We start from the raw sequence: 20,243 nt of genomic DNA, 5'->3' as shown, positions 1-20,243 counted from the left end.
TATTGCAATTTACACCCACATTCGTTATATTAGATATATTTCTTTGCAATTTCAGTTAATAAGTTTCATAAATTATTGTATCCCAAAAAAAACGGATCGTTTGACACCACACAGAACGCCTTGCGACAAGCGGTGCGGGTGTAATGGCCGTCTTAAGGTCCATGCAATGCACGGTTTGGGGGCGCAAATGTCGTTGACGTGAACCGTACAGATAATTTGGGCTTCATCTAAATTAGTATCTTTATCCTCTGGAACATGGCAAGTCATTTCGCACCACTTCGAACATCCTGCGTCAAAAGGGTGGCCGCCAAGTTTTGTGCAAATGGTGGTCACGCGGTGGGAGGGGGGTTGTCATGGCTGCTATACTGGCACATATATAACGGATTGATAGTACTGGTATTAAATGAGGTGCTACGAACCCCCTGTTGCTGTGTGATATAGTGTGATCGCGTGGTAACTGTTTTTGTCAATTTGACCTTCATAGCAGACAGGCGCGTCCTTGAAAAACTAAGTAGTAAGAGCTAACGCTCTTTAAACATGGCCGTTGTATCTGGGTCCTCGGCGGCATTTTCGCTTGATGCTGTGCTTCAATTTTGAGGTTGTGCTATGGAATCCTTTCGCTTTGCCGACGGCTAGCGGATTATAGTACCCAACCAATTTTGCTTGATCGGATTGAGGAACCACGCTGACAGCGTCGAAATCAGCGCCTTGTGCAGCTCTGTGCATAGAGACGTCAGGATCGCACCGTGAGCCATACCAGTTCGCTGTCGAGTTAAAATGCCTCTTCAGAGAGCCCGATGTGTTTGGAGGCCAGTATAGAAACACTAGCCGTGTATGCGGCATTCCTTCACTGCTACAGGAAAGTTGCTTAGCCCTTTTGACTGAACTGACTCTGCCGAGAGAAACGCTCACTTCCGACTTGTTCAACAGGTTGCCCAACTACATTAACTACACTTTAAACACCAATAACCCCAAAAAGACAGTAAATTTTCTCTAGAATACCTCCATTATAAAATATAGTACGCTAAGGGAGAGCTTGCTCCCCTATTACTCATTTCGGCTAAATTTGTACTCAAAAAGAGCAGGAACAGTGCCTTTCGTTGAGATTTGAAGGAAGACTGAGGACAGATGGAGGTTAATCTGTATGCTAATATTGCGATGACCTAAGAACAATGACGGGGCTTTATCTGAAAACGGAAAAAAATTAAAATGCAGGTGTTGCCACCACCGGCCGTTTTTGATGACGAAGCCGCAATGCATCGATACATAATTTTAGCGCTGTTCATTAAGGCTAGGCAACACAACTGCTCACTTTCGAACAGTGTTCAAGGTGCTCTTATTGATGTTCTAGCAAAATGCTTAAATTTATTTTCACGGAGAGATCTGCGTCTGTTCCATCCGGCCACACTCCAACGTAGCCAGAAAGAGCCACCAAATAGATTTTCGCATAGAACAAAATTTAGATAAAGTTGTCTTATGAGTTACTTTCGGCTTAAAAAAGAACTTTTTCAAGCTGTGAGTGAAGCTAACGTTTAGGGAAGTACCAAAAGAAAGCTGCCTTCAGAGGCCGGTCAAGGTGCTCAGTGTTCGCGCTAGGTATTTGCCCAGGCCCGCTCCTTATTATATTTTGCGAAAAATGCTTCCTTTTCTGTGCATGCAAATGGTTCATTAAACTAATGTACAATGTTATAACCAAAAGCTTTTTTTCTGAGTGGTTATTCTGCTCGCAGACCGTCCTTATGCCAAGACAGCCTTTCAACTCTGGGAATTAGAAGCCAATAACAGATAATTTAAATGACAATGAACTCGAAGGTAAGCCGTGGTGGTGGTGGTGGTGGAAACATTTTTTGCCAAATACAGAGAGGGGCAAACCTCTTAACATGGCATGAGGCAACCCTTAGGAGGCTGTCCTTACAGGGGAAAGGAGAGTCCTTGGAGGAGTATCTGATTCAGGGAGTCGGTAATTATCCGGCGCTGATCAGCAGCAGCGGAGCTGGCCAGGAGAGTCTCCAAGTATGACTCCGCCATGGTTGGGATTGGAGGGTGTGGGAAGGTAGGACATGTGAGGAGCACATGAAGGAAGTCTACCGATTTACCGCAGTGCTTACAAGAAGAAAGGAATTGATCGGGGTAGCGGGCATGAAGGAGAATAGGGTAGAGAGCAGTTCGGGTCTGGAGTCGGTGCCAGTGGGAGGCCTGGGTTTAGGTTAGGGAGAGAGCCGGCGGTGGGTAAACGCGCCGGGTATCTCAGTAGTAATCAGGAATACCTTTGAACGTAAGCAGACGCTCCCGGGATTGCGGAGGAGGTACAACTCCGGCACGGAAAGTGAGACCTCGGGCGAGGGAGTGGGCCTCCTCGTTACCCGGGAGGCCTGCAAGTGCGGGGGTCCAGATAAGTGTTACAGGGTGGGTGGGGTGGCAGAAGCGTAGAACCCAAGCCGCGGTGTGGGATATCAGGCCTTTGGCGAAATTGGATAGGGCGGAATTTGAGTCGGAGATAATTTTGGTGGCAGAGGTGGAGGCAAGAGCGAGTGTAATGGCTGCTTCCTCTCCAATTTCCGATGAGTCCGTGGGGACGGATCCTGATGCGATTAGTAAGGTCTGAAAATTAGCGACGGCGAGAACCATGCGGGAGCCCGACGAGTACGCTGCCGCGTCCACGTAGGTTACCTCGGGACTGTTTCTGTAGAGCTTGTGCAGAGCTTTGGCGCTGGCTGTCCTGCGTTCTCCGTCGTGCTCGGGGTGCATGTTCTTAGGGATTGGAAGGATGATGAGATGGCAGCGTAGTTCTAGAGGTAGGGGAACCCCCTAGGTAGGATGGGTGATCGGGGTGACGCCTAGCTGACAGAGTAGAGTGCGGTCTGCCGCAGTACTCGACAGGCGAGTCAGCTGTGCTGTTAGGGTGGCTTCTGCCAGCTCCTCAAACGTGTTGTGGGTACCGAGGTTGAGAAGCTGGATAGTTGAGGTGCTGGAGGGTAGGCGGAGGGCGACCGTCGTGCAGCTCCTGAGGAGCGCGTTGATGCGGTCCCGCCCCTTCTGCTTTAGGGAGACGTAGGGGAATGAGTACGCCGTGCGGCTCGTGATGTAAGCTTGGGTGAGGCGGAGAGTGTTCCGCTCTCGCAGACCCGCGCGCCGCTTCGCCACGCGCCGAATGAGACGGGTGGCTTGCTGGACTTGGGTCTGGAGAGTTTGGGTGGCGTTGCCATGCGCGCCGTGGGAGTAAAGGACGAGGTCCAGGATGCGAATCTTGGAGACCAGGGGAATGGGGTGGTTTCCTAGAGTGAGTGAGATGGGAGGGTTGGTGGGGTCGTGCGGCCTGGGGTGGTAGAAGAAGAGTTTTGATTTGAAAGAGGAGTAGGCTTGGCCGCGCGCGCGAACGTATGGGTCGATGATGTTGAGGGCCGACTGTAGGTTGTGTTCCATGTCGGCATCACTGCCTCTATTAGCCCAGATAGTGATGTCGTCAGCATAGAGGCTGAAATGTATGTCGGGTATTTGGACGAGTTGGTGGGGGAGTTCGAGAAGGGCTATATTAAAGAGGATCGGGGACAATACAGAACCCTGAGGGGTTCCCCTGCTCCCAGTGAGACACCGGACAGCCGGTGCTCGCCCATGGTGAGTGTGGCTGTACGTTCGGAGAGGAAATCGCGGACTTAATTGTACGTCCGCGAGCCTACGCCTAGGGCGTGGAGGTCCTCTAGGATGGCTGCGTGGGTAACGATGTCGAAAGCTTTTGTTAGGTCGACGCCGAGGATAGCCTTAATTGGTATCGCCCACGGGGGAGTCAAAGATGTGGTGCTTGAGCTGTAGAAAGACGTCCTGGGTGGACAAGCCCGGGCGGAAACCAAACATGCACGAGGGCATAGGGTTGTTCTCCAAGTACCGGCTGAGCCGGGTCGGAAGAACGCGCTCTATGAGCTTGCCCACACACGACGTAAGAGAGATGGGACGGAGGAAGACTACTTTGGCGTCTTTCCACTGAGGTTGGAGGGCGCCGCGCAGCCGGCATTCGTTGAAGTAGTCGGTTAGGGCTTTGACGGAGGGAGAATCGAGGTTGCGGAGTGCCTTGTCGTGCACTCCGTCGGGGCCAAGAGCTGAGGACCCGTTGAGGCACTGAAGTTCTGTCCTTATTTCCGCCTCGGTGTTTGGTTGGTCGAAAAGTTCGTTGGGGAGCCTGTGTAGTCAGGGTGGTGTGCGGAGGAATATGCCGGGAAGTAGAGATCACGATGCTCCCCGAGAAGTTCCTGCGGTGAGGCCTCGGATGTTTATATAAGGGAAGCCGTGATTTTAGGGCAAGCTAATTAAATTGGTGTGATGATGAGGAAAACAGGCAGAATTATGTGAAGATACAATAATTTATGACTGCATTTTCTTACCGCTCTTTAAGCGCTCGGTAATCCAAATTATGTTTATTTTTATATTTTCCTAGGACAGACGAATCTGACAATTGGCGCAGGAATTTTTTAATAGCCACTAGTTTAACAGAACTCAGGAATCAATTATACTTGTTCACAGCTGCCGGGAACGCTGGAAATTGCTCATAGGTTTTGTTTTTGTTAGATATATTTTGCAGAGCTCCTGCAGGGTCATAAAACCGCTTGCTTTCAGCCTGTGATTCTCCATCTGCATGGAAAGCGTCACCCAGTCAAAGAAAAATCAACTTTTGACCTGCAGAGGGCGCCTAGGAAACTAAGATAATCTGTAACGTGAAGAAGAGAAAGTAGAATTCCTGAACTCGGTGATGAATATTTCCCACATTTGCTGCATACCAGTTTTGAGAAATAAAAACTGTTGTGTGGTGCTCTTTTGGGGATGACAAAAATATGCTGCAGGACTTCGACAGATGGTTACCTCGGCGAATTGTGAAAAGAAAAAAACCCGTAAGGCAAAAGAGAAATTCAACAAGCGATTACTTTTTCAAATCTTCACAAAAGCTACATACGTTTTTAATACTATTGCGTTGCCAAGACATAACGGAATTAGGTATCACTGTGAATTTTTTTCATTTATTTTCTTATAGATCTCGCTGTGAATTGATTACATTTCAGAAGCATAGCTACGCCTTCCCCTAAAACGGATGTCAAAGTCCCTTTGAATATATTATAAATTATCAATAATGTCGCAAAAGTTGCGTGACTAGTGTGCGAAAGTTGGCATAACAAGAATTGCGAAAGAGCTAGTGGTTCAACAACATCACGCCGTCTAAGAACAAGGAGAAAAGAGGATTTGATTATCAACTCGGAGGAAATTATGAAGAGCACACACTGACAACTATGTGATTATTCGCTTATACAAGAATATCATAGCACATTACTTTAGCTTGCTTTCCGTTGGAGGGGCTTAAGGTAAATATGTCATCCCGTAGTTGGAATTGATTCCGCGCGTGCGCGCCGGTGGTCCGGTGACTTCATGCGTAAGCCGTTGTGCATATATTTTCATATATGTATTTATGAAAAATAGGAGCCTGTTGATGGTTTCCTACGCCTGAAGCGGAACTAAAATGTACGGTGTTTATCAGTTGCATCAAACTCGCAATCGGCTTTCCTAACCAACGTAGACAAATCGGCCGGATTTTCACAGCGGGGGGATGCGTTTGGCAAGATTTGCGCGTCGTGCGGGATGTCTACATGGTTTCAAAGTCAATTACAGCCGGGGTCTTCCTATCTGCGCCCAAGCACTCTGGTTCCAAGGAAAACCGAGGGATTGCGAGCCATTGGTAAATAATATTTTTAGAATAACTCAAGCTTGAAATGGGTTTTCTGCATGCGGGAAGACCAATAACAAGGCCTGTCACAGTTGTTTTTAGGTTTTCAAGGTTGTAAAGTTCCTTTTAATTTGACGCACTTCCGGCGAAGCCAGTGCTGACATCACTTGATGTTATTAGCCCAATTCACGTGATGTTCATCAATCTCCAGACGTAGCCTGGTGACAAGCACTAGCATAGCACGACGATTGAAAAAACTCAGCTAGCTCAACGTACTTTTTGCAGCATGCGAGCATGCTGCTGCCTTTAGAATTCTACTGCATTAGCAGCTGAAATGAGACAGAACAACCGGAAACGAGTGAATGAGGTTAGCACTGCCGATCCTCTTCCTGTCTCCCCATCCCTCCCCCTTTTTTAAGACGCCGCTGTATCCGCTATGACGGAGCACGACCTTGGTGAGTTTTGCTTAGTAGCCTTCATAATATATTTATCCTGTTAATTTAATCGTCTTCAGAACGACCCCGCTAACGAACGAATACCATGCGCAGATGTCCGTGCCAATCGGCCGATTATTGTCTAATGCAGAGTTTAGTGGTTCCTGTTTTTCGTCTCTTCTCCTTTGGCAAACCCGCTTTTTGTACCATTTTTTGCCCAATTTTCTAGTCTGGCAGAGTGCTTTTGCTTACTCACGGTTGCAATGTTGTTCCTCGGCCTCCACCAACTGCCGTTTTGTGGAAAAGTACGAAGCGCAGTAAAGCACGTTGCCGGGCAAGTTGGCTTAGCATCTTGAAACTTGGAAAAAAGGCCTTGGCACAAATCTGCCTGTCCGTTGTGTCATCCTCTCTTTTGTCTATGTGAATTTATTTTCGCCAAGGTCTTTTTCCAAGGTTCAAGTACGCAACAGTCGGCTTCTTTGCAACAACACAATACGTGTGGTGGTGCACGCTATACAGGAAAAGGGGGAAATAATCTTAAAGGGACACTGAGGAGAAATTCAAGTTGGCTTGTATCGATAGAATAGCAGCTCCTGATCACAAAAACGCCACTGTTACTGAAAACAAAGCTCTTGTAATGTAGAAAATAGCAAGAACCAAAATACAGGTATCGCCGCCACAGGCCAATCTCGCAAGTACAAGCGTGATGACTTCCTAGGACAAGAGGCGCCACCTTGGAGGAATTTTGTTTACTTCATGGACGTCGCGAATCTCTGAGGCTGGCAAAGGAAGGTTGCCCACCGCACCGCTAGCCGTCAGAAATCACGGAGTCTGCGTTTACGTCACGTGTTACGTCACTCCGTTCTGAGACGTCATAAGAGTTGCCTTGGCGTCATAAGAGTTCCCTGAGTTTGAATCAGAGCGGCAGGAAAAACTGTTTCAAATCCGAGTCCAAATTTCTTTGAAATAAATGCATCTTTCGCGCCCGGATAAGCGGCAACGAAGCCATGAAATGCCGAACTATCAGATTTTGCTAACAAAAAAAAAATGATAGAGTTCTCCTCAGTGTCCTTTTATGGACCTAGCACCATCTTTTCTTATCGTAAGTGTTTTATTATGAATAAACGAAAACTAATAATGTTACTCCCAGTGCCTAAAGCCTAGTTAATTACTATGAGTTGAAGGTGGTTCTGCCATTAGTATTGGTATTACTGATAGTAGCAAAAGCAGTAACGTTTCTCCTGATAATTTCCGCGGCCTCGTGATCTAAACTCAGCGTAATTTAAGCGACCTGTAATTCGTTGCTATCAGAATTTTGATTGTTACGTTTATACTAAACATCCTTACTGGACTTGCAGCCGCATCCAAGCGTCACCGCACGTCTTGGCCCAATAACCTGCTTCCTTCATAAGACAGCTGGGCCGCTGTCCCTTTGTATATTAACCCCGATTCCTGGCCTCGCCTCGTGTTAGAACCTTAAAGCTTAGACACAGCCGCCACCGAGGCCTCTGCGGCGCCAATATACGTAATTTATTCATCTCAAACTGGATGTGGTTTGCCATATTATTGTTCATTCACTCATTCCTAGTGAACATCGTAGTGCTTAACACATCACGTGAGACGTCCTCATAACAGCAGCCGAGAGTGCGTTGGGGGTAGCACAAAATCTTTTATTATCAGTATTTCTAAATTTGACAAAAATAAGGAAAAAGCGCAAAATGCGAAATTATATATACTAAGCCAGAAATTCGCACAGCGGTGAAAACGACAAAGCTTCAGTGATTACTACGAAAACGTATGCTCATGGTTACGAAAAGGGCACCGACAGGAGCATTGGCAATGACTAATGGGTCATTTGGGCCCGAAGCAGGGGCGCCAATTTCTTGACATTTTTGATTTGATTGAAACAGAATCATACAAGCTTGTACAAACCCAAAATCAAGAATAAGGGCGTGCTTATGAGGATGCTTTTTTTTTCTTGAAATACCATGCTCCTAAGGGTAAGCAGCTTTCTTAATCTTGGTATTTTTAGAGCATTATTGTAAAATAACTTTTGCTTACAGCAGTATTGACCTCGGCGCTTAAACACATATTGACATGCTCTGTAGCGCCTCAAACGGCACGCGGCAAACTACGGTATATTGTTACAAAATAAAAGCGCCATTGTCGAGAAAATTTTAGATTAAAGAATTTTTAAATGTGAAGTTGGGATGTAGCTTAAGAAGGAGAATTGCTTCCTCAATGTGGTTGTTTTTGTATTTTGCAGAAGTCAAGATATTTGCATATAAATTAAGAAACAGCGCCAGCGCTCTCATCAACTTGACAGTTAACGATACTTTCACAAGATTTTAGACAACAGTGGAACAATGCTCGGCTCCAAAATGTACCTATCAATTAACATTTATAAATGTTGCATATTATAACCAGCAGGGGGCCACGGTCACGTGTGCCTCAGCGCCACCACAACGGTATAAATTGCCAGCCCTTGCAGGAGGGCGTGTACTTCATGTTCTGTGTGTACCGACAAGCCTTCGGCAATAAACCGGTTCCCACCGGCCGTCTCGACTGTAACAATAGCGGCGAGGAAACCACGAAATTGCCAGCCCTGAGTCAAGCATCAAATCGCAGCAGCCATCATGAACGACGCCCAAGAGTCAGCATCGTCCACTGGCCACCAGCCGTTCATCGGGTGCCTGTCGGAATTCTGTACCACGACAGGTAACGTGGCTATCTACCTTGAGCGGTTCGAGGCTTTCGCGAGAGTGAATACGCTGGACGAGCAAAGCAAAACGGACGTGCTTATCACTATACTGGGGGACGGCGCATATAACATTTTGCGGAACTTGATGTTCCCACAGGTTCCCGACCAGAAGACCTATCTCGTGATGAAACCGGCGCTTCTGAGCGATTACGCGCCGAAGCGGCCCGTAGTCACAGCGTGTTATAACTTTCATAAACGCACACAGGGACCAGGGAGACAGTTGACGACTTAATCGTAGACTTGAAGCGATTGGCGACGAACTGCTCGTTTGGAACGTTTTTGTCTGAGGCACTCAGAGACAAGCTTGTCGTGGGCGTGCGCAGTGTGGTTATTCTGTGCAAGCTTCTGGCCGCTGAAGACAAGGGCCTAACGTGGGATAAAGCGTGCATTATCGCCACGTTAATGGAAGCCGCTGAGAGCCACGCGAGAGAGATGCTACCACGACCCAGCGCGACACGAAAACCGGAGGAGGACGTCAGGTGGCAACGTGGCGACAGTGCAGGGACTAGGCGGTTGACCACCCACAATCGGCGACGGGGGAAGGCGGGTGAAAGGAAATTGTCCGCTGACAAGGACAGGGTACCGTCGCGCTTTCGTTGTGGGGGTCACCATCACCAGCAGGACTACCGGCACTTCAAGGCAAGGTGCTACAATTATTCTCGGACAGGACATTTAACTAGCATGTGTGCCACAAGGCAAATCAATTTCTCTGACAAGAAGTGTCTAGTATAGAATTGTACGCGCTAGGAGAAAGGATTCATCCGTACAAAGTCGACATGAACGTAAACGGGCGAACCATTGCTATGGAAATAGACACAGGCTCTGCGGTATCTATTATTCCTGAAGACGATTTTGTGAAACATTTTGGACATCTGCCATATCAGCGTGTGCCATTTCGCTTACGGACATACAATGACTCAAGTGAGCAGTTGAAGGGCTGTGTCACTGTAACTGTAACTCATGAATGCGCTTCTGTTACCCTGCCGCTAGTGGTAGCCGCGAATGAACAAGGGCTCACAGTACCGGACTTGCTAGGCTGAGACTGGCTGAAGCACATTCGCCTAAACTAGTCACAGGTCTTCAGACTGAATGCAATCACTAAACAGGATGGGCTGCTAGCTAAGTACAAGGACGTATTCGCGGGCCTAAGTGGAACTATAAAGAGGTTCGAGGGTTCTATTGCTTTCAAGCAGGGAGCACTGCCTTTCTTTTGTAAAGCCAGGCCAGTGCCGTACGACCTGATATATAATGTTGAAAAAGAGTTGAAGGAATTTGAAGCTGGCGGTGTGTTGTACCCGGTACGCGAAGGCCAATGGGCAACGCCTGTTGTAACAGTTCTGAAGAGTGCCGTGGAAACCGTCAGACTATGTGGCGACTACCATGTGTCCCTAAACCTCTGTATAACGGTAGCCTATTACCCGCTGCCATTGCCCGAAGATGTGTTTGCCTCATTGGCAAGGGGGACTTGTTTCAGTGTACTTGTTTTATCGAAGGCGTACTTGCAACTTATAATGGATAGCCATTCGCAAGAGTTGCTAACGATAAACACGCACCTCAGCCTTTTTCGCTTCTCGCGTTTACCGTTTGTGTCGCGAGTGCCCCTGCCATTTTCCAATCGGTAATGGATCGGATATTGGTTGACTTGGTGGGCACAATGAGCTATCTCGATGATGTTCTAATCACAGGAAAGAGCGAACACGAGTGCCTGAGACGTACTGAACAGGTGCTAGAGAGACTACGGAAGCATGGCATACGTGCCAACGCCGAGAAATCTTAATTTCTGAAACACCGCGTCCGCTACATAGGTCACGAAATTGACGCAGGCGGCATTTATCCCACGAAAGATAAAGACATATTGAGGGCTCCAACCCCGACTAGCGTCTCTGAACTGAAGGCGTTCCTAGGACTGGTGAATTTATACTCTAGGTTCCTTTCCCAGACACCAACAACCTTAGAACCACTCTACAGGCTGCTCGGAAAAGGTTGTCCGTGGGAGTGGAAAAAAGAGAGCGAGAGCAGCTTTCAGAAATACAAGTTGCTTCTAAGTGAGGACTCAGTGCTGGCTTTGTACGACGGAAACAAACCGCTCCACCTGACGTGTGACGCATCCGCGTATGGCCTCAGAGCGGTGCTCGCACATACTGGGGGTCACAACGAGAGACCCATCGCTTTCGCGTCCCGCACGCTTACAGCGGCCGAAAGAAACTATGCCCTAATTGAGCGCGAAGCTCTAGCCATTCAGCGGCTGACGCAGTTGTTCGATTACAATAGACATGGCAGTCAAGTAGCGATTGCAAAAGTGCAGCGAAGGAAAAATTTCTTGGCCTCTTATCAGTATGTCATCAAGCACAAGAAGGGTGAACAAGTAGGCCACGCAGACGGTTGATCAAGGCTCACGCTGGAGACAACTCTAACATAAATTTTTTTCGTCCCTATCGGAGGTTACCGTCACAGCAGAGAAAGTAGCTGAAGATACAAGCACACGTGATGTTTTGAGAGCAGTAGTCAACATGACGTGGCGAGGTTGGCCACAAGAAACAGGAGAGCAATACCGCCCGTATTTCAATCGTCGTCATGAGCTGTCGATAGAGCAGGGTTGTTTGTTGTGCAACAATCGTGTTGTTATTCCGACAGCCCTCAGGTCAAGTGTTCTGTCCTTAATGCGTAAGAGCCACCCAGGAATGACGAAAATCAAAATGCTAGCCTGAATTTGGATTTGGTGGCCAAATCTGGACACAGATCCAGAGAACAAAGTACGAAGATGTGAGGTCTGTCAAAATGTGCGGAATTCTCAGTCAATACCGATTCCACCTTGGCCAATAGCAGCAAACCCGTGGAAAAGGGTTCATTTGGATTTTGCGGAAGTGGAAGGAAAATCATTGCTGCTGCTGGTAGACGCCTACTGAAAATGGCTCGAAATAAAAGTAACACATGGCACATCAACCTTCGCCATGATGGAGGCGGTAAGGAGCAGTTTTGCGGCGTATGGCCTACCCATTGTTGTGGTGACAGACAACGGCCCACAATTCAGATCCAGTGAATTTCAACACTTCTTGGAGCAAAATGGTGTTAAGCCAATTTTCACGCCACCATATTACCCTCAGTCCAACGGGGCCGTAGAAAGACTTGGGCAGACCACGATGAGAGGTATCTTGAAATTGCATCTCGAAGATGAGACAGCCGGTCGAAGGCGGTCCTTACAGCACCCCATCGATAATTTTCTGTTTTCATGCAGGACGATGGTTCATTCATTCACAGAATCAGCACCCTGTGAAGTGTTTCTCGGACGTAAAATTCGGACCAGACTTTCCAAGCTGAAACCATGCAGAATGAGCGTGTGGAAAACAGAAGTGAGAAAAATGAGCTCACGGAAAATGCGAGAAGGGGAAACAGCCGCGAGTTTACGCCAAGCGAAGAGGCATACGTCGGCACCTTTCGCAACGAAAGTGTGAAATAGTGACTTGGAGAAATTGTTAAGAAGGTGTCAAAAATTGCGCTCCTTGTATGTGTAAGGGGGGGGGGGGGGGTCTTCGGTTTTGTCATGCAGATAACATAAGATGTAAAGTGGAATCGCCGAGGGTTCACTGGTCCGAAATGGCCCTGTCGGATAATACAGAGCATCAAAGCGAGGCGTTACCCGAAATTTCACCGAGTAAAGGTACATTAGACATCGGCACGTCCGTGCAGGCGTCGGGGCCCTTGGGGGAGGGGTCAGTAAGCGAGCAGATTTCCACACAACAGCCAGCAGGACCAGTGCCCCTGCGGCGATCTACTAGGACCCGGCGAGTGCCCGAAATATATGGGTACTAAGGATCGCTTGGTAGCGATCCAAAATTAGGGAGGGGAAAAGTGTTGCATATTATAGCCAGCGGGGGGCCACGACCGTCTGTTAATCAGCATCACCACAATGGTATAAACAGTCTGCCCTGGCATGGGAGCCTGTTCTTCTTGTTCTGTGTATGTACCGACAAGCCATCGGCAATAAACCTATTTCCACCGGCCTTCTCGAGTCTAAAAATAAATAAGTGAATCTTGAAAATTTTCTGCTTCTAAGCGCTTCAAATTAAAAAAAAGTATGCGTCATCTACCGTGTATATTCTGAGGTACGACAGGGCATTTCTATACATGTTGAACTGCAGAGATAAACACCTGTGGTAAGGAACACTTCTTTGTCAATTATTTTTTAAATACCTTAATTAAAGTAATACCTTACCCCTATTATCTTAGACCATGATTTCTGCAGAAATGGAACTGGTTTGTTCGCAAGAAGGACCCTGTGGTTCAATTTGTTTTCGTCTTAACCATATTAATTTTTTATTCAAAATCTAAAATATTAAAACTTTGGCTCGTCTCCTTTTGTGTGGAACACCCCTAGAGATCTATAATGAAATGCCATAATTCTCGAAAAGGAGGCGGAAAAACTTTCATTCTAAAAAAACAAAAGCCGAACTTGAGGTCGATGATAGGCGATCGGAAGACGGTGTTTCGTGATAACCTCGACAGCTCGCTCAAATTCCCGGCGCTAGATAGCCAGGTCCGAACTGAGGAGCGCAGCCTCCAACAAATGTAAAAAAAATAAAAAGTGTAATCTAAAAGAACTTAGCCATTCATGAAATTTTGCGGTCGGTAAAAGCGTACGCTTCAGGAAGAACACGAGCTCTTTTTTATCATCACAGCGCAAAATGTGACCTTGCTGCTCTGTATAGTTATTGCGAATAGCGTTTTATCATGAACTCTTTATGAAAATAACAATGAGCTGGCACAACATAGCAATAAAAACAAAAGATTTTTGCCGGTCATTCCCTCACCAGAAACCGAATAAATGAACTAAGCAAAGGTTCTTAAGAGATATTCGTGATGAATGCACAGCTGCCGAAGCACGTGCATAAAAAGCGCATGAACTTTCGTCACTGCTCAACGCCAGCCTCAGAGTTGGCAACGGGGATAAGTTACCACCACCTGCAATGCGTGCGAACGAAAGCCTACATCTTCCCAAACAAGGATTCAGTTCAAATGAAGGAGACGAACAGCCACTGAAGGCGACAAGCATAGAGTAATATGATCAGAACCGTCTGTGAAGCACAGGACGCGAAATTAGGAGGTTGCGGATTTCTGATGCCACCGATGGCATGCGGTTGTTTTGTAGCAATAGCTACATTAGGGTAGCATTTCGAGCCTTCAGCGTGGCGGCGCTGCACATGCACCTCCATGGGCGCGGAAAGCATCCTGGGGCGATGCGCTACTTGGTGCAGGACAGTAGTTTTTTTTTCAGGAACACAGAGTGGCGGTTCTAAGTTGTTTCATTCCGAATCCACGGCGTGCTCAGTGCGCAAACAACTTCGGCGGAAAAGTAGTGTGCAAAAGCCATAGTAGCTAAAACGCAAAAGCGCACGACGCCAATAAAAGGTTTTTGTTTTCCGAAATGCTGTAAAAAAACCTTTTAAAATGTTGAAGCGACAAGTTTTTTTAAAAACATAATTCGTTTTAAAGGTGCGCTTGTTAAGCACGAATTATTGGCTTTTGTGGCCTGCAATGCTTGGCCAATAGGAGAGCAAGCCATCGCTTATTTTGAGCAAACTTTGCATTTACATGCTTTTCTTCTCCTTTATTGCAATTTATACACAGGATATTGAGTGACTGAACATTCTTGATGATTGAACAACGTTTGTTTTTTTGTTAATTTTTGGTCAAAAGTTGGAGTTCTGCAGTCGGTAGCTCTCCGCCCCATGATGCTTAGAGCGCCCATGGTGGTACAGGTGGTTTCGAGGAAGCTCTATGCAAACTCCTATAGGCGGGGCGCCAGCTTTCCCTCTAGTTAATAGTAAGAAACTCTATGGGAAAGGGGGATATCGCCATCCAGCCACATAGTGGAGATCAGTGGTCCGAACGAATGCGTTTATGCGAAAAGGATTGGTTTCATCGGATACAGCATAATGAAATATCTTACGGGAGAACGAGTGGTTGATGTGGCTTAATTAGAACAAAAAATATCCAGAAAAAGCGACGGAATCGAAGCAAAACTGGCGCCAAGTTTGAGAACACCGCAACTGCGCGGAGCCAAGCATGGCGCGCAATTTGAAAACAAAAGCGTGGCGCCATGTTTGAAAACTCAAAATGGGCAATTGATACAAGAGGGACGAGAAGGCGTCATTGCTTCCGCATTCCTCCAGTGCGAATTACCGCTGTGGAATCGAACGTTTTTAAGTCATCGCTCTGATGAAGCAACACTGGTAATTAAAAGTTCTCCTATGGTACGGCGATTGGTAAGTGTCAACAAAAAGATCCAGCACTGATGCACAGGCCAGTGTGAAGTGCATTCTTGCTTTTCATCTCATTGTTCTCAAATGATGCCACAAGACAAAAAATAAACTTCAACATCATAACTCCTTCAACATTAAACAAAAAGCACTTAACTGATAGAAATATGAGACGTGGTACCTCGCTGAGAAATTTAAAATGAGCTGAAACAAGCGATATTGCGAGTATTTCGGAGAATCTAAGAAATAACGAAAAGCAAATCGCTACTCCCGGTCTGTGACCCTTTCAATCTTTTCATCGTGGGCCAGTCGTATTGCGCCTACGGCTAGAAATGAAAGTGGTTGTACAAATTTAGGAGAAACCATCTTTGGCGTTCGGGAGAAAACCAAAAAGAGGAAATGTGCCGAGGATACGGATTTTATATATATTTTTAATCGTCAAATAAACTGCATTCGACAAAATAGACTTCAGCAGATTAGTAATAAAGCATCTCAGAACAACGTACACTGCTTGAAATGGCAACAGAAAGATCGCCCTCATTAAACATTTTTTCAGCTGGACGTCTCGTTGTTAGTATATGCTTGTGGCTTACGCAGGAGTAAATGAAGTTATATCCCAGGCGTTAACATTGTGGACTTCATTTAGAAGAGAGAGAAAAACCTTCTTATCCGTTCACAAGTTCTGCAAGGACCTTTGAGGGAAACTGGATTACGCTCTGTATGGATGCAAGTTGACTCGTTTGAAAGTTCTCCTAATGAGAGGGTTAGAAATTATTATAAATCAACCGAACAGTTTTTTTCTGCACCCATTCTAGCTTTTAGATATTGGTTTGCGTAACGGTATATCAGATAACGGCTGCATTGTATGCCACTGGTTTTATGATTGTTATCTGCTAGTAAGCGATCGTATCATGTGGAGGACGGGTAAAATACCCGTCAATAGTAATGGAACATTTGTTTACATGTGTTTTAAGCTGCAACGCTTAAGCGCAATAGGTCGAGCCAGCAGTTGGTCCCTAAAGCTCGTATAGTGGTGTTTCAAAAATACACGAATTTCAAATTACGTTTCCTATTCGAATATTTTGCTCTAAAGTGTGCATTAGCTTTTCTTCATTCAAGGAGAATTCGACAGTTGCAATGGGAAACAAGAAAATTCCTTTGAAAAACATTGTTTACAAGCAATCCCCAGCCGGCGGCAGTAGCACCACCTCATCTTGCTTACGATGGTGATTAGTTTTTTTCCATAGCCTAAAGTTATTGTAGGTGGTATTTCTGCATATGGCACTAGTTGTAGAACATATATTTTTCTGCAAGAAATTCACTTGACCAGGTGCAGTAGGAGGAATTCTAGGGGAACCTTTCGCTCTACGCGATCGTCCGCGTTGCCTAAAAAACCGCGTTCTTCGAGAAGCTACGCATTTGTAGCCTTGAATCACTGCTTTCAATATCGCTGGGCTTTTCATTCACTATTTTTTTTATTCCCACAAAGGTCGTAATGAGAGGAAGAAGAAATTATAGATTCCAAGGTGTGCAGGAGTTGTGCATATTTTTGTTCTTGCATACATTACGTTATGCATAAAACGAAATGAGAACCTCTTTGTAGGACCTTACATTGAGGCCAGGACTCGAGCTATCACATCTGCACATCACATTTGGATAGCAGGAGCACTTCGGGTCGGAGAACTTGTGAATTCTCTATCTGTGGTCCTCTAATTGCATTAAAGACAAGATGAAATGACTTTTTGGCATTATGTGCGCCATTATCACTCAGAACTCGTACGGAGCTCGAAGGCATTTGCTGTTGAATTCTGCATTGTTGGTCTCGTTTGTGGTGTCTTTTCTCATATAATTTTCCCCGTCGTATTGTAGGCTCCTCTGCGTTATAAGAAGGCATCTGAAGATTTTCTTCCTCCAGATTGCGCATGCGTAAAGAACCGAGTTGTGACATACTTTGTAGTACTCGCAGTGTTTACCCTTTGTAGCTTTTGTGCTGCAGCTTCCGACAGTACCTTGTACTAACGGAATTCACTGGTAGCGATGGTTGCAGTGGCGGGAGTGTTTAATATCTCTGTGCTCCGGCTTCTGCTGCTTATCCCTGTACAGGTGCGCGTCGTGGATGAGCGCCGCATAAGGCTGCTGTGGGAAGTAGCTCTGTATGTTGCGGTGGAGCATAAGGAGCCCACGGAGGAATTGCGCTACCGCTCCTACCTCGCACCAACTCAAGGCATGGGAATGAGCAAAAAGGAAGAACTGTGCGCCATGGAAGAGGAAATTTACCGGGCTGTCGGTTCGTCCCTGGACCTGGCGTCGCCCATGGATTTTCTTCGTCGTAACTGCAATGCTGCTAAGGTATGTGCATGTGGTGCTTCGATTGCTTTCCCTCCTTATTGATATCAGTGGAGAGTGTTGCGCATTATCTTCAATCCGAAGCAGAGAATATAGAAGCCTTCAGTGTATTAGAGCGGCGACCTCATTCATTTGTCGACGATAACAAAAAGCTTGTGATGTTTCTCGCCATCTACGACGAGGCTTCATTGGTTATAAGTTCTATAGGTGCTTGATACAAGCGACCTATCAGAAGAGGGACTAAGCTGTCGTATTGTTGGCACCACTGTATTAACGCTGTTTTCAGATTCAAACGGGAGCATTGATGTTGCAAGACTTTATGTAGAGTACACAAAGGAATGCAGATGAAGTACAGACGCTTTCATCGGGTGCTTGTCGTGGTGATTTTTGTTAATATATTTATGTTCATGTTAAGTTGTTACTATTGCGGTGTCGGTCTATCATCGTCGGTTTCTATGCCCACGCGATAACGTTACACATTGTAGAAGCATGCAGTACTCTATCCAAGAGCTAGTCATGACTTGTTATGGCGAATCTGTCTCTTAATTAATGTAGCAGAGACACGTAACTTCGGCTGAATATTTTTTTTTTGTTATAAAGCGTACGACAATCTTCTGAATGAACCAGCAGATTGTAATCCCCTAGGACCCATAATTATTTTTATCGATGTTCCTTTCTTGTCAAAAGCGGAGCAATGGCTGTGACGTCTCAAGTCCGTAGATGTCACATGAAGCTAGGAAAAACGTGGGATATAATCACTGCTTCCTCGTCTCAGTTAACGTTGATGAAAATGCCCGCCGGCCTCAAGAGGCGGAACACAAGGGCATTAGTAGTGATTATATTGCAGTTTGTCTCCTGTTTCACGTCACTGTAGGGGCCTTTGATGTCATTGCGATATGTAGGCTTTTAAAGCCAAAGAGTAAGAGGCGAGATATATTGCGATTTTAAATTGCTTAGCGGTCGCAGTCGAATACCACGTTGTGATTCACGTATACTAATGTTTTTACGCCCAGTTATAAAGCGGAAAACATGCGCAGAAAGGTTAGACGCGTACTTTCGTTTAAACTGACATTGAGGACAACTCTGTCGACATTTTGTGCTTTTACTTTATATTTTGTTATTCTACAAGCATTTCCGGGCATACTGTTGCTTTTTTCAGCAGCCTAATCGGCTGCATAGTATCGGTAATATTGAGTATAAAGCTTTATCTGTCATTTTTCTTCACTTTCGTCTAGTTTGAAATGAAGCACGGTGCAGAATTGATTGTGGCGTTTGCGCATGAAAACTTTTTGCACTCTGAATTTTAATAGACAATTCGGGGTGTTATGACAAACGATGTGGTTTACTGTTTAGATTGCGGTAATGTACCTGGCCAACATCAATTTATCATCAGACCCCATTGAAAACCGAATTTTCTCCTATAACAATTAAACTTTGTGTGATCGAAGTTTGTAAGCCGGTGTATAGGGTAAAATTCCAGCCGCACCCGGATAGTTTGTTTGAATCGTCACTATGTGCAATCAGCAGCCAAATATCAAATTGGATAATATTTTGATGCGCATGATTGTGTAATAAAAGTCACTAATTTTGCTTGGCTGGAAGGGGGAGTTTACAAGGCGGAATGTTAGTCCGGAAGGTAGGGAAAGGAAAGGTATATTTTGAAGCGCCGTTAAGAAACCAACATATTCAAAGGTAATAGTAGCGTCTCACCAACCTACGTGCTAAAGTTTTGATAAAACTCCTTTTTCTTTTGCTAAAAATGTTGTCGCAAAGATTTTTCGCCGAGTTCAAGGCAAACAAATTTTTTTCAGAATTATCCAACGCTGTTGAGTGCCGCGTCTAGCAGGTTTCTAAAGGAGTAATTTATTTGTTTTTCTTCTGACCAGTTCTTTGGGACAAAAAACAGCAAGGCACGAGATCTCGCTTCCACAGATATGCTTAGTGGAGTTGTTGGCTTTCTAACTGACCGGCTGCCGCATGTTTCTTCCCCTCAACAGGCAAGCGAGCAGGAACATCTCACGGCTTTGAACATCCTCGAGTTATGCCTTGTCGACTTCACCATGGCTTGGATGAAGCCCTCCAAGAAGGCCGCATCTGCTCTGTACTACGCCATGCGCTTGCACGGAAAGCAAAACCTGTGGTATGCCATTGAGTCCTCACTATCTTTCCTGTGAACAATTAAAAGATTGAACTAAATTCGGCAATGATTTCATTAAAGTTTTATACATGAATCATCGTTGGACTGAATTCACGAGATGGAAAATAACGCATCTTGTCTTTCCCGGCCAGAGATGGGTTTGCTGTTTTTAAACAGATTTATAGTTATTAAGCACAACTTATCCAAATTCATTTTAAAAAAAATTGCAGGACTCTTCAGCTTCGCATTCAAGAGTAGAACACGACAGCGTGCTGCACCATTGCCATGTAGTCCGTGGAACACCATCGCCCGTTCGGCGCGATGCCTTGCCCGTTAGACAAATCGCTCTGATACGTGCGGTGAAACGGACGCGCGGAGCGGCAGACCACGTAAAGCGCTGCCAGGCGCCTTGTCGAAACGCGCGGGACTGAAGTTGCACTCGTAGTTCGTCGGCACATCGTTCTCGACAAACTCGATGCTACGAACGCCAGCAGAGATTCCGCGCCGAACGAATGGGCAGTAAGTCGCAATCTTCGTGGCGAACTCGCTTTGGATGTGTGCTGCGTTGTTCGCCGCTCACCGCTTGATTCCTGAGTGCCCGCAC

At 46.0% G+C, this 20,243-nt stretch overlaps 1 protein-coding gene across 1 annotated transcript in view; it reads left to right on the top strand.

Annotated features, from left to right (window-relative positions):
- Nucleotides 1-19,676, top strand: part of LOC144123925 (G2/mitotic-specific cyclin-B2-like) — a 217,525-nt gene extending 197,849 nt beyond the window's left edge. Inside the window, exons 2-4 of the mRNA XM_077656637.1 lie at nucleotides 8,630-8,856; nucleotides 17,260-17,505; nucleotides 19,500-19,676. Coding sequence (XP_077512763.1) covers nucleotides 17,383-17,505; nucleotides 19,500-19,676 — 300 coding nt within the window. The 5' untranslated portion in view covers nucleotides 8,630-8,856; nucleotides 17,260-17,382. The remainder of the gene's footprint in view (nucleotides 1-8,629; nucleotides 8,857-17,259; nucleotides 17,506-19,499) is intronic.
- Nucleotides 19,677-20,243: the final 567 nt, after the last annotated feature.

The sequence above is a fragment of the Amblyomma americanum genome, chromosome 3, assembly GCF_052857255.1.
Source record: "Amblyomma americanum isolate KBUSLIRL-KWMA chromosome 3, ASM5285725v1, whole genome shotgun sequence".
Taxonomy (NCBI): domain Eukaryota; kingdom Metazoa; phylum Arthropoda; class Arachnida; order Ixodida; family Ixodidae; genus Amblyomma; species Amblyomma americanum.
Note: the sequence above shows the minus strand (reverse complement) of the source record. Positions and strands in the feature narration are given on the sequence as shown.